The sequence below is a fragment of the Mustela erminea genome, chromosome 6 (assembly GCF_009829155.1).
Source record: "Mustela erminea isolate mMusErm1 chromosome 6, mMusErm1.Pri, whole genome shotgun sequence".
NCBI classification, from domain to species: Eukaryota; Metazoa; Chordata; class Mammalia; order Carnivora; family Mustelidae; genus Mustela; species Mustela erminea.
Window position 1 is genome coordinate 124,319,650 of NC_045619.1, and position 15,102 is coordinate 124,334,751.

The following is a 15,102-nucleotide window of genomic DNA, read 5'->3' on the forward strand; positions in this document are numbered from 1 at the left end:
GTGTGATAAGATGCCACCTCACAGTAGTCAAAATGACTAAGATTAACCGGTCAGGAAACAGATGTTGGTGAGAATGCAGAGAAAGGGGACCCCTCCTACACTCTTGGTGGGGATGCAAGCTGGTGCAGCAGCCACTCTGGAAAACAGTGTGGAGGTTCCTGAACAAGTTAAAAATAGAGCTTCCCTATGACCCAATAATTGCACTATTAGGTATTTACCCCAAAGATACAGATGTAGTGATCCTAAGGGTCAGATGCACCCCAATGTTCGTAGCAGCAATGTCCACAGTAGTCAAACTATGGAAAGAGTGCTGATATCCATTGACAGATGAATGGATAAAGATGTGGTTCATATATACAATGGAATATTACTCAGCCATCAGAAAGGATGAATACTTTCCATTTGCATCAACATGGATGGAACTGGAGGGAATTATGCTGAGTGAAAGTAGTCAATCAGAGAAAGACAGTTATCATATGGTTTCACTCATGTGGAATATAAGAAACAACACAGAGGATCATAGCGGAAGGGAGGGAAAACTGAATGGGAAGTTATATAGAGAGAGATAAACCATGAGAGACTATTGACTATAGGAAACAAACTGACAGGGCACCTGGGTGACTCAGTGGGTTAAAGCCTCTGCCTTCGGCTCAGGTCATGATCCCAGGGTTCTGGGATTGAGCCCTGCATTGCGCTCTCTGCTCAGCAGGGAGCCTGCTTCCTCTCTCTCTCTCTCTCTCTCTCTCTCTCTCTGCCTGCCTCTCTGCCTACTTGTGATCTCTATCTGTCAAATAAATTTTAAAAATCTTAAAAAAAAAAAAAAGGAAACAGGGTTGCTGGAGGGGAGGTGGGTGTGAGGGAATGGGGTAGTTGAGTGACAGGCATTAGGAGGGCATGTGATATGTTGAGCAACTGATAAATTATTGAGCTCTACATCTGAAACTAATGATGTACTATATGTTGGCTGATTTTTTTTCCAAGTATATACTGTCACCTAGAAACTCACTTTTTTATTATTATTTTTTTAAATTGTGCTGTGTAGACCAGCAGCAGCAGTATCACCTAGGACCCTGTTGGAAATGCAGAGTCCCAGACCTCCTTCCAGACCTACTGAATCAGAATCTGCATTTTAACGAGATCCCTTGTGATTTCTATACACAGCTAAGTGTGAGAAAAGCAGATTTGTTTCTAGAGTTGCCAGAATGTGCTCTGAGATAGTGTGGGATCCATAGGTTGTCCCAGGACTCGGGGAGAGTGTGTGAGCATCACAAGGAGAAACCTACTCTCCTCGATCCTGTTGAGGCTTCCAGGTAATATTTCACTGGAACAAAGGGTCCGTGACTTAAACTATTTTTTTTAATTAAAAAAGAAGAATTTGAAAAACAATAATCTAGATCATTCAGTTTTCCAAATGGGAAAACTGAGAAACAAGGAAAACACATGGCTTAGCGTAAGTGCTGTGCTGGGAAGTGACAGGTCCATGATGCTGTCTGAGCCTTATGATTCCAGCCTCTTCCCTCTCCCCCACCATTCACTGAAGGAAACAGCACAAAACATCAGAAATTTTGGAACAACTGCTTGTCAGGTGCCATCATGCACTACTGTATTCTAGCTGGGCTTTGCATTTCAAAATTCACCCCTTTCCTTTAATGCTCACACCTGATAATTTCCTTTCAAGGGCTCATCTAACCCACAAAAAACCCTCTCTGCTCTGCTCTCCAAGCTTGCAGAGAAATCTCTAGCTGTGGTTTTGTGTACACTGCTAACAGAGAGTACCCTGCAGGTTTGTTTGTGGATATTTCAGCTAATTATCTTGCCACAGACCACTGAGACAGATCTGGATGACTGTTCAATTAATAGTTCTGAAGGAGTAATTACGGAAAATACCTGTTTGCACAGCCCACCCCAGTGCCAACATATCTATGTGAACATGTACTTCTGAATGTGATTAATCACATAAATAATTCTCAGAAATGAAATTAGCGATCACCCACGCATTACACTCAGCAATGTTTTAAGGCATTACATCCTGAATCTCTGTAATGAATTAACATTACAGTCTGGTTTGAATTTTTCAATTTTCAGCATACATCCGGCTCTGTTAGCAAGTGACCCCATGGCCCCTATCAGTTTCTCTAACAATTTGAATTAACCATTCTAAAAAGAACACAGATTTGGACATATTTAAGCCTCGAGAAAGAAGTATAAATGCCAGGTTGAGAACCATCACACTCCGTGGCAGAGCCAGACATCATGCCCAAGTTTCTAGACATCCTTATCTTCTGGATGGATGCCTCATATTCTACCGCCAATGTTCAAGATTCTTCTATAAGAACTAAATCTTCACTGATTCCATTATGGTCATAGAACTGCTCCATTTTTTTTTTTTCATTCATAATGAGATCTCTGAACTGGGGACTGATATAGAAAAGCAATTTCAGTTAGAACTAATTTGTATAGATTTCCTGTAAATCTAGAAATCCTTAAAGTTAGCAGAGGGAGACAAGAGGGACAATGATAGAAGAACTTGAAAAGTTTTTCAGATCATTATCATCTCCCCAGTGGTAAAATCCATTATCTCACACAAGCAGGTATAAGGATCCTACAATGTTAGTGGACAAACCCTCAGATATTAATTTCCACATGAGGAAACAAAGTGATTTATTTTTTAAAAAACTTTATTTTATTTTTTCTCTGTTCCAAGATTCATTGTTTATGCATCACACCCAGTGCTCCATGCAGTTCGTGCCCTCCTTAATACCCACCACCAAGCTCACCCAACCACCCACCACTCTCCCCTCCAAAACCCTCAGTTTGTTTCTCAGAGTCCACAGTCCCTCATGGTTTGTCTCCCCTTCTGATTTCCCCCAAGTCCCTTCTCCTTTCCTTCTCCCAATGTCTTCCATGTTATTCCTTATACTCCACAAGTAAGTGAAACTATATGATAACTGACTGTCTCTGCTTGACTTATTTCACTCAGCATAATCTTTTCCAGTCCCATCCATGTTGATATAAAAGTGGGGTATTCATCCTTTCTGATGGAGGCATAATACTACATTGTATATATGGACCGTATCTTCTTTAACCATTCTTCTGTTGAAGGGCATCTTGGCTCTTTCCACAGTTTGGTGACCATGGCCATTGCTGCTATGAACATTGGGGTACAGATGGCCCTTCTTTTCACTATATTTGTATCTTCGGGGTAAATACCCGGTAGTACAATTTCAGAGTGGGTAGCTCTATTTTTAATTTCCTAAGGTATCTCCACACTGTTTTCCTAAGTGGCTGCACCAACTTGCATTCCCACCAACAGTGTGAGAGGGTTCCTCTTTCTCCACATCCTCTCAAACACTTGTTGTTTACTGTCCTGTTAACTTTGGCCATTCTTACTGGTGTAAGATGGTAACTCAATGTGGTTTTGATTTGAATTTCCCTGATGGCTAATGATGATGAACATTTATTCATGCATCTGTTATCCATTTGCATGTCTTTTTTGGAGAAGTGTCTGTTCATATCTTCTGCCCATTTTTTGACATGATTATCTGCTTTCAAGTGTTGAGGTTGAGGAGTTCTTTATAGATCTTGGATATCAGCCCTTTGTCCATAGTGCCATTGGTGAATATCTTCTCCCATTCCATGGGTTGTTTTGTTGACTGTTTCCTTTGCTGTACAGAAGCTTTTGATTGTGGTGAAGTCCCAAAAGTTCATTTTCGCTTTTGTTTCCTTTGCCTTTGGAGTCATGTCTTGAAAGAAGTTGCTATGGCCGATGTCAAAGAGGTTACTGCCTATGTTCTCCTCTAGAATTTTGATAGATTCCTGCCTCAAGTTGAGGTCTTTTATCCATTTCGTGTTCATCTTTGTGTATGATGTAAGAGAATGGTCAAGCTTCATTCTTCTATACATTGCTGTCCAATTTTCCCAGCACCATTTATTGGAGAGACTTTTTTCCACTGTATATTTTTTCCTGCTTTGTCAAAGATTATTTGGCCATAGAGTTGTGGGTCCATATCTGGGCTCTCTGCTCTGTTCCACTGATCTATATGTCTGTTTTTCTGCCAGTACCATGCTGTCTTGGTGGTCACAGCTTTGTAGTAAAGCTTGAAATCAGGCAACATAATGCCCCCAATTTTGTTTTTCTTTTTCAACAATTCCTTAGCAATTCAGGGTCTCTTCTGGTTCCCTACAAATTTTAGAATTATTTGTTCCAGCTCTTTGAAAAATGCTAGTGGAATTTTGATTGGGATGGCTTTGAAATTATAGACTGCTCTAGGCAGTACAGACATTTTAACAATGTTTATTCTTCTGATCCATGAGCATGGAATGGTCTTCCATCTTTTTGTGTCTTCTTGTTTTTTTCATGGGTGTTCTGTAGTTCCTCAAGTACAGATCCTTTACCTCATTAGTTAGGTTTATTCCCAGGTATCTTATGGTTCTTGGTGCTATAGCAAATGGAATCAATTCTCTAATTTCCCTTTCTGTATTTTCATTGTTAGTTTATAAGAAAGCAACTGATTTCCGTACATTGATTTTGTACCCTGCCACATTACTTAATTGTTGTATGAGTTCTAGTAGTTTGGGGTTGGAGCCTTTTGGGTTTTCCATATAAAGTATCATGTCATCTGCGAAGAGAAAGAGGTTGACTTCTTCTTTGCCAATTTGAATACTTTTTATTTCTTTTTGTTTTCTGATGCTGTTGCTAGGACTTCTAGTACTATGTTGAACAACAGTGGTGAGAGTGGACATCTTTGTTGTGTTCCTGATCTCAAAGGGAAGACTGTCAGCTTTTTCCCATTGAGAGTGATATTTGCTGTGGGTTTTTCATAGATTTTAGGCAGTTGAGGAATGTTCCCTCTATCCCTATACTTTAAAGCATTTTAATCTGGAACAGATGCTGTATCTTGTCAAATGCTTTCTCTGGATCAATTGAGAGGACCATGTGGTTCTTCCCTCTTCTTTTATTGATTTGTTCTATCACATTGATTGATTTGTGAATGTTGAACCACCCCTACATCCCATGGATAAATCCCATCTGGTCATGGTGGATAATCTTTTTTTTTTTTTTTAAGATTTTATTTATTTGACAGACAGAGATCACAACGAGGCAGAGAGACAGGCAGAGAGAGAGGAGGAAGCAGGCTCCCTGCTGAGCAGAGAGCCCGATGCGGGGCTCGATCCCAGGACCCTGGGATCATGACCTGAGCCGAAGGCAGAGGCTTTAACCCACTGAGCCACCCAGGCGCCCCGTGGATAATCTTTTTAATGTACTGTTGGATCCTATTAGCTAGGATCTTGTTGAGAATCTTAGCATACAAATTCATCAGGGATATTGGTCTGAAATTCTCCTTCTTGATGGGGTCTTTGCCTGGTTTGGGGATCAGGGTAATACTGGCTTCATAGAGTGAGTCTGGGAATTTATCTTCTGTTTCTATCTTTTGAAACAGCTTCAGGTGAATAGGTATTATTTCTTCTTTAAATGTTTGGTAGAATTCCCCAGGGAATCCATCAGGTCCTGGGCTCTTGTTTTGGGGGAGGTTTTTGATCACTGCTTCAATCTCGTTACTAGATATGGGTCTATTCAGGTTGTCAGTTTCTTCCTGATTCAGTTTTGGAAGTTTATAGGTTTCCAGGAATGCATCCATTTCATCTAGGTTGCTTAACTTATTGGCATATAACTGTTGATAATAATTTCTGATGATTACTTCCATTTCCTTGGTGTTAGGCATGCTCTCTCCCCTTTCATTCATAATTTTATTAATTTGGGTCTTCTCCCTTTGGATTAGTTTGGCCAGTGTTTTATCCATCTTATTGATTCTTTCAAAGAACCAGCTTCTAGTTTCATTGATGTATTCTGCTGTATCTCTAGTTTCTATCTCATTGATCTCTGCTCTAATCTTGATTATTTCCCTTCTTGTGCATGGGGTTGGCTTAATTTGGTGTTGATTTTCCAGTTCTTTAAGGTGTAAGGAGAGCTAGTGTATCCTAGATTTTTCAGCTTTTTTGAGGGAGGCTTGGATAGCTATATATTCCCCCTTAGGACCATCGTTGCCATATCCCATAGGTTTTGAACTGATCTGTTTATATTCTCATTGGTTTCTATGAATTGTTTAAGTTCTTCTTTGATTTCCTGGTTGATCTAAACATTCTTAAGCAAGGTGGTCTTTAGCTTTCAAGTGTTGGAATTCCTTCCAAACTTTTTCTTGTGATTCAGTTCCAGTTTCAAAGCATTGTGGTCTGAGACTACATAGGGAATAATCTCAACCTTTTGGTATCGGTTGAGCCCTGATTTGTGACCCAGTATGTTGTCTATTCTGGAGAAAGTTCCGTATGTGCTCAAGAATGAATATTCGGCTGTTTTAGGGTGGAATATTTATCTATGAGGTCCATCTGGTCCAATGTGTCATTCAAAGCTCTTGTTTCTTTATTGATTTCCTTCTTGGATGATCTATTACTGAGAGTGGCATGTTAAGATCCTCTACTATTAATGTATTCATATCAATATGATTCTATCTTGATTAACAGTTGTCTTATGTAGTTGGCTACTCCCATATTGGGGGCGTAAATATTTACAATTGTTAGATCTTCTTGGTAGATAGACCCTTTAAGAATGATGTAGTGTCCTTCTTTATCTCTGACTACAGTCTTTAGTTTAAAATCTAATTTATCTGATATGAGAATCACTGCCCCAGCTTTCTTTTGAGGCCCATCAGCATGAAAGATGCTTCTCCATCCCTTCACTTTCAGTCTGGGTGTATCCTTAAGTTCAAAATGAGTCTTTTGTAGACAACATATGGATGGGTCCTGTCATTTTATCCAGTCTGCAACCCTGTGCTGTTTTATGAGAGCATTTAGGCTTGAAAGTGATTATTGAAAGATACCTTTTTATCGACATTATGTTGCCTGTGAAGTCCTTGTTTCTATAGATTGTCTCTGTAAATTTCTGTTCTATGACACTCTTGGGCTCTTTCTTCTTTTATAGAACTTCCCCCCCTTAATATTTCTTGTAGTCCCAGCTTGATGGTCACATACTCTTTTAAACCTTGCTGGTCTTGGAAGCTCTTTATCTCTCCATCCATTTTGAATGTCAGCCTTGCTGGATAAAGTATTCTTGGCTGCATGTTCTTTTCATTTAGTGCCCCGAATATGTCTTGCCAGCCCTTTCTGGCTTGCCAGGTTTCTGTGGACAGGTCCGATGTTATTCTGGTGTACTTAAGGAATCTCTTCTCCTGAGCTGCCCTCAAAGACTCTTGTCTAAAATTAGGATCCAGGGGTGCCTGGGTGGCTCAGTCATTAAGCGACTGCCTTCAGCTCAGGTCAAGATCCCAGGGTCCTAGGATCGAGCCCCACACTGGGCTCCCTGCTTGGCGGGAAGCCTGCTTCTCTCTCTCCCACCCGCCCTGCTTGTGTTCCCTCTTTCCCTGTCAAATAAAATCTTTAAAAAAATAAAATAAGGATCCATGAGTTTCACAATTAAGTGTCTTGATGTCTTTTTAGATTCTTTGATTTTGGTGGGTGTTCTTTCTGCCTCTAGGACACGAACACTTGTTCTAGTCTCCAGATTGGGAAAATTTTCATTCACAATTTATTCAACTATATCTTCTAGTCTTCTCTCTTTCTCCACCCCCTCAGGGATCCCAATAGTTCTGACATTGAAATGTTACATGGCGTCATTTATTTCCTTATTTCTGTTTTCATGACTTCTAAGCTGTTTGTTCCAGACCTCCTCCTCCTCCTCCTGATCCCTTTTCTCTATCAGTTTCTCCTCTAAATCACTAATTCTATCTTCTGCCTCAGTTACCCTAGCTGTTACTTAGATTAGATTGGATCTCATCGATAGCATTTTTAGCTTCTACCAGGTCGCCTCTCCCTTCTGCCTTTAGAGATTCTGTGTTGTCACTAATGGTTTTCTCCAACCTAGCCATTGCCTGAATAATTGTTACCCTGAATTCCCTTCCAACATACTGTTTATGTCCATATCCAATAGTTCTGATGAAGAGGACACAGTCTCTGAATTTTTCCTCTGTTGGGTGTTCCTCCTCCTAGTCATTTTGGTGAGAAGTGGTTGAGGGGATGTATAGCTGAATATATATATCAACCACGATCCAGGCAAGGTGCACCCTGGAATACTTCAGAGCAATCGGAAGTCACCACCAAAAAAAAAAAAAAAAAGAAAAAAAAAAAGAGACAGAGAAAGAGAGAGAGAAAAAAAGAAAACTCAGCCAGATTGAGCTCCAAAAGTAAGATTTATATGGTATATAAAAAAAAATGGACAAAGAGACTGACAGAAGTAAATGACAAGGAAAAAAAAAAAGAACCCAGCCAAAATGAACCCCAAGAATAGATTTATATAATACCAGAACAAAACATACACAGAAACACTGACAGAAGGAAAAGATGGGAAGGTGGTTATAAATCCTCGGTGTGGGCAAGGTAGGATATTTTGGTTCTTCCTGGGTATATCTGGATATCTTTGTTAAAGGACTCAACTTTTCAGATAAAGGGAGATTAAAACTGGTTTTTATATAAGGGTAGTATTGATTAGGGAAAAAGGATTACCTTGAAGCTTGTATCTACATGTATATTAAAAAGAAAAAAGAAAAACAGGTATATGTATGCAAAAAGTTCAAGTTAAAAGTTTATTATGGAATATGTTGTGTTAAACCTCTAGTTGTAATGGTAAGTAGGTTAAAAAAATTATAACAAGAATCATGAGAACAAATTAAAAAAAAATAGTTGTATCTATGAAATACATAGGTTTTAGGGCAATACTGTGAGTTTAATATATTGTTTTCCCCTGATCTTGGGGTTTTACAGTTTTATGGGGACCTTGTGGTGGTTGTCCTCTTGTTTTTTTGGCTGGCTTTCTGGGAGAGGTGCCTGCTTCATGTTTTTCAGTCAGTCTTGCTTGGGTTGAGTCCTCCTACTCCCTATGAAGGGGCTGGGCTCTGTTGAAAGCTTTTGCTCTCTAGAGGTTTTGTTCTTTGGCGGTATTTTGCGGCTTTTTGGAGGTTTAGTGGAAAGCAAACTGTGCCCAGACCTCTGTCTCAGAGGGAAGCCTCAGTCTGCTCCCCTCTTGTTGGTCCCAAACACACAGACTCCCACTCTGCAAACTCTGCTGAGCCGTCCGTCTCCCACAGGCAGTGCACGGCCCTAGCCACAGTCTCAGGGGTCGCCCGAAGCACCCACTTGTCTCTGCACCCCGTGCCCCTAAAACCACAAGCGATATTGGTCCAAGGAGCCTACTTCTGGTGGCTACCTTTGCTGGGACTGCTGTCTGGGGTCCAGGCCCACTCAGGGTATGCTCAGACCCCGCTGTCAAGCAGGTCTTGGAAGGCCACCACCAAGGGATCCCGACAGAGATCATGAAGGGTTCTCTCTTCTGTGGGCTGGGAGTGTCCCGTCCCTGGGTGGGTCCTAGAGACCTCCAGCTAGTGCATACACCAGGCTATCTCAGGCGCAGGTGGGGAGTGCACTCTGAACAGTGCACGCAGAGCACAAAAGGTTCTAGAGAGCATCGAGTGGCGCCCTCACCAGACTCCCACATGCAGGCAGGAATGCGTCCAGCCGAGCGGTGACTCTGTGCCCAGCGCAAAGCTGGGGGCTCAAGGACCAGGAACTGAAGGCTCCACCACACTCTCTCTGGCATGTGTGGTCACCGGCAGTCCATGGGCGTAGGCCCGTACCTGTGACCAGGTGCCCCTTAAGATCTTTTGCTCTTTTTGAATGATTTTTTTTTTAATCCAGACTCCAAGTTAATGCTGCTTGCCAACCACAGGGCACTTTCATATTGGGGTATTACTTTCCAGTGGCTCCCTTCCCCTTCTGTTTATCTTCTGATATCAGTCTGAGCATCTCCACTCTGCTTTACCTCTCCACTGGCATCTTCTAACCCCCATAGAGATCCAGAAGTGTATAATCCTACATCTCAGGCTGGTTTCATGGGTGTTTAGAGTGTTCTGGTAGATATATAGCTCACTTTAGGGGACCGGTTGAAACAGGTTTTCCTATTTCCCTGCCATCTTGCCCCTCCTCCCCCAAAGTGATTTATTTAAGATTAGTTGATTTGTGATATGTGAAAGCATTTTAGAAAAGAAGCATAATTTGGGTAAAGTTATTACTCTTTCTTCAGCATTTTTAGAGCTAAGATTGAGGTATCAAGGAATTGTTAAAGAGGATAAAATCACATCAAATTCTTAAGACCCCAGGGCATGGTATTTGTTGATTTTTTAATAAATTTTAAGGTATTATTATGGGGGGAGTAATGCCCTTTTAATGTAGTCAAAATCTAAAGAGGTAATTTTTTTTTTTTTACTTTTGCACAAATAACATAGTGTTGAATAACTGCGTAGTGAGATTATGCCTATTCTACTTGTCTTTAGAATCTTTGACACCTATATTAATTCTTCAATGCATTTTCTCACCTTTGCAATCTACATTGAAAATCCCTTTCTCCAGAAATGGTTTTATCTTCCATGTGGAAACCACGTTCTATACCTTTTTTTGGTCATGTGTCTTTCAACACAGCATCTGGTACCATACTAGAAATTTCAAGTGTTTAGTAAATAATTTGTGTGTCCTCTTTTGGCCCACTAATTCCACCTCTGAGAGTTTATAAAAGGAACTGACTGGAGATATTCCCATCAAGTTATCAGCAAAGGTATTCATTGTAGAATTATTTATATTGTCAAAAAATTGGGAAAAAAAAACCTCTGAATCTATATAAATCACGATTTAATTATGAAGACATTAAAAAAAAGATATTTAAAATAATTTTGTACAGAGATAGTTCATAAATTTTTTCACTGTGTCCTTAAGTGCAAAAAAAAAAAGAATTTATAAAGCAGTATATACAGTGATTTAATGTTCCTAGAAATGTATATGAGTGATGTCCACTGATAGCTGAACCAAAGTATGTGTAAATGACAAGGTCTCTAGTCATTTTAAATCTTGGGGTATTTTTTTTTCCCTACAATGAGTAGTAATAAATCAAGAGATATTTTCCTTAAGGATATGCAGTTAATTCAGAAAATAAATTTGTATCTTGTTAGAAAGCTTCACTACCCAACATTTTTGTACTTTCTATTTTGAGTACCTCTGCTATGAGCTCACAAAATCCATGATAAACATTACCAGTAATCCGCCAATCTTTCATCTAAGACAGAAAATTATTAGTAATTCTGACTTACTAACAGACAACTGAAGTTGCTAGTTGTATTTTTAAGACTGAAATAAAATTAGAACCATGTTCACAAATTTCAAGAGTCGTACACAAACCACAGAATTTTAAGAACCAATTTTTATAGTAAGGAGAATTAACTTTGGAAGTAAGTAGATCTCATTTTAAATCTTGGCTCTGGCACTTGTTAGCTTTATGGGTTTGTGCAAAATGTAAATGATTGGCTTGTGCATTTTAATGGGATTATATATGTAAAGCGCCTGGTATAAAAACATGAAATACAGCTAAGAGCTTAATAAAATACAACTTTCACATGTAGCAGCAACAGCAACATTCTCATCAATTATGCTCCTTTTTATTTAAAACAAATGCTTTAATTGGATAAATTTGACCTGTAACCCTGTATAAATTTAAGTTATACACACATTACTTTGATACATTGATATAATAAGGTTGCAACATTATCACTTTATATACTTATTGTACAATAGTACTGTCTATATTCAATATACTGTACATTAGATCTCTGTGGCTCAATACTCATTTTGTGTCTGTATCCTGAAACACCATTCATTTTATCCCTCCAGCCCCCATCTCCTGTTAAGCACAATTTTTTTAAAAAACATGTTTGACCTTTTAGATTGTACATATAAGTGCTATCATATAGTACTTGTCTTTCTCTTACTTATCTCGCTTAGTATAATATGCTCAAGGTCCGGCCATATTGTTGCAAATGGCAGAATATCCTCCTTTTTCATGGCTGAGTAACTTTCCATTGTGTATATGTATAGCTCTTTCATTCATTAATCCATTGATTGGCATTTGGGTTGTTTCCACATCTTAACTATTGTGAAGAATGCTGTGTTTAATGCTGCGATAAACACAGGGGTGCAAAGATCTCAGCATATTCGTTTTCATTTCCCTTGGGTATATGCCCAGAATTAGAACTGCTGGATCATATGGCAGATCTGTTTTTAACTTTGTGACGAGCCTCCACATGTTTCCCATAGTTGCTGGACTAATCTACATTCCCACCAACAGTGGATGAGGCTTCCCTTTTCACCATATCCTCGGCAGCACCTGTTGTCCCTTACGATGATAATCTGTGCACCTTTTTAAGTCCCTGACAGCACCATGTCTTTATGTGCTGCATTGTCAGTTAGGGCTAGTTCCGAGGGCCATACTTGCCAGCTGGATGTCAGGCAAGGTGGAGATTCAGTGCAAAGATTTGGTGGTGCTACTTGACTCAGAGAAGGACGAGGGCAGCTCTGCCTTCAAAAGTCCAAATGAGAAGTAACTGAAACCGAAGTGGAAGTTCTAAATAGTGAGCACGGTGGCAGTCCGGCTTTTTTCCACTGACAGGAGCGATCATGCGTTATAGTGTCCTGCTCCCTAAACATGGTCAGTGTATTTCCATCCATGACGAGCTTTAGTTCCACCAAAGACACACTATTTGCTATTTAGCCCTCTCTTTGTTTTAACTTCATTTCCTGGAAAATAAGGATAATTCAGTTTCTCACATACACCATGGGACTTAATCAACTAATGAATATAAAGCATTCTGACCACATCATATTATACAAGCATAAATAATATTATTAATAGGCAGAATGTAATTGACTCAGTAGATATTTTTCCAAAAAGCAGAGCTCATACTCATTCCTACCTGATGTGAAAACTCTTCTACGCCCATTAATCATTGCCTGTGGAATGGAATTAGCAAATCTAGAAAGCTGCCGAACACCAGTATCTCTACACTGATATTTAACATTTTGCCCCTTAAAATTCTTTCGACAGAAATAAACTTCAGATAGAAAGAAACGTCCTTCAGCACTCATTGTCTCATCTACTCCAGAACTGCAGAGACTCTGATCAATGAAACAATAGTTTCTAGTGTCCCTGGAGCCATGAAATGCATTTTCGTGTCTCTTGCTGCTGTAACTTAGTAATTCATATCAGCACTTGTATTTATAAATCACAGAAGGTTTGTCTGATGTCCAGAGTGCTGGGGAGAAGGGCACACCTTTTGTCAGAATCAATAACCTATATTTTAGGACCCAATATCTCCTTGTGCCATTATTTAGTTCCTAGGCTGGAGATTGCCTCTGCCCTCTGATGTTCAGTTCAGTTTTCAGGGCATGATATCTGTTCATTTTCAAGTGCAAAAAAGTCCTCTATGGTAAGCCTCAGCTTAATAAATAATTTCTTAAGATAGTAAGTGATTTTCTTTCAGTGTGTTTACTAAAAGGTATAGCACCTGATTTGAGACAGGCTTCTAAGAACTGTACAGAATTGTATGGCCTTATGCTTTTGAGTTAATTAATAAATAAAATGAGGTGATATGATTTTCTAGAGAAGAGGAAATGTCAGTGGCTATATATTCAGAAGACTTATTTTTTACTAAATTCATTTTTTCCAAGTTAGACACTTACAGAATCTTTTAGACAAAAGTATTTTGCAAAAGGCACAAACTGTGACTTTGAGAAGCTCTCGCTCCTATGGGGCAGCTCCAGCAAACAGACTGTCGCCAGAGAGGGACTAATAAGGCTATAATGAAGATGCAAACGTGGAGCTTTGAGCATGGGTAATTCCACCTGTGGTAGCAATGTGGGATAATGTATTACTAAATTTAATTCAGAAGTTAATCTAAAATATTTGGGAAATACCATGAGACTGGGTAGCTCAGTGGGTTGGGCAATGGACTCTTGGTTTTGGCTCAGGTCGTGATCTCAGGGTCATGGGATGCAGCCCCATATCGGGCTCCTCCCTTCGCACAGAGTCTGCTGGAGAATTCCCTTTCCCTCTCCCTGTGCCTTGCCACCCGCACCCCCCCCCCACCACTCACACTCACTCTCTCTTCCAAACAAGTAGATGAAGACAGATATGTTCTTTAATGATATGACCGTCACTCTGGCAGTCATTATTTTTGCATTTTCTGTTTCAGAGACGCCCAAGCAGATGGCCTGCAATGAAGTTTCGAAGAGGTTCGGGTCATCCTGCCTATGCTGAAGTTGAACCAGTTGGAGAGAAAGAAGGTTTCATTGTCTCAGAGCAGTGCTAAAATTTCTAGGACAGAACAGCACCAGTGCTGGCTTACAGGTGTTAAGACTAAAAATTTGCCTATATCTTTAAGATGCGCACACACCACACACACACACACACACACACACACACACACACACACAGGAGCCCTAAGCTGCTATAGCCTAAAGGAGATGAGATTTCTGGACAAGCCCAGCCCTGGAAAGGTAAAAGAAAAACTAAAACCTATACAAGGAACCACTGACCATTGAACACAGAATTCCCTAGTGGAATGACATTTTATAGTTCACTCAGAACATCTCCTGTGGACTTACCAGAAGTACAAGATGACAGTGCTGTTGGCTTAGGTGCAGGGTTGCAAAGGGATAGAGAAAAAGACAATAATAATAAAGCTTTAGTTCATGAGGGATCTCTACCTTTGGTTCAAATATTCTTCTCTGATGTCTCAAAGATAACTGTGTTCCAAAGCCTGAACCCTTCCTCTCAAAAGAGCAATGATGAATGTTTCAAGATTGCTAAGAGAAACAGCTTGTGCAGGAGCAAAAAACAAACCTAAAATAAGAGGTTTTTCTATCTTTCCACCAGACATGTGGCAAAAGGATTTTGTTTTTCTGGTCTAGATCCACTTGTTCGGACAAGTTCATTATTTTGCAGAATGAATCTTTTATCTGTGCCTACCTCTCCCTTGTTAATGAGTGTCCTTTCTATGCGCTGCCCTTTCTGTGGCTGCCAAGCCCTTGGCTAAGGGTTAGGAGAGAGGGAGTGGCACAGGAGATTTTCGGTTCTCCTGCCTCGGAATAAAACACTTCATTTGGTTTTTAAGATACATTGCCTACGTTTTCCCAACTATCAAATCCTATGAAGCCACAGTTGCTCTTGGCTGAAGG

The 15,102-nt window shown here is 39.9% G+C and overlaps 1 protein-coding gene and 1 long non-coding RNA gene across 2 annotated transcripts in view; one reads left to right on the top strand and one right to left on the bottom strand.

Annotated features, from left to right (window-relative positions):
• The window catches only part of PLXDC2 (plexin domain containing 2), a 473,816-nt gene extending 459,395 nt beyond the window's left edge, over window positions 1-14,421 (top strand). Inside the window, exon 15 of the mRNA XM_032349562.1 lies at window positions 14,118-14,421. Coding sequence (XP_032205453.1) covers window positions 14,118-14,234 — 117 coding nt within the window. The 3' untranslated portion in view covers window positions 14,235-14,421. The remainder of the gene's footprint in view (window positions 1-14,117) is intronic.
• Window positions 11,549-14,124, bottom strand: LOC116594313. Its single transcript, XR_004287154.1, has 2 exons — window positions 14,025-14,124; window positions 11,549-12,663 (listed from the first exon to the last, which is right to left on the bottom strand). It is a non-coding gene; the product is annotated as an uncharacterized LOC116594313 (long non-coding RNA).
• Window positions 14,422-15,102: the final 681 nt, after the last annotated feature.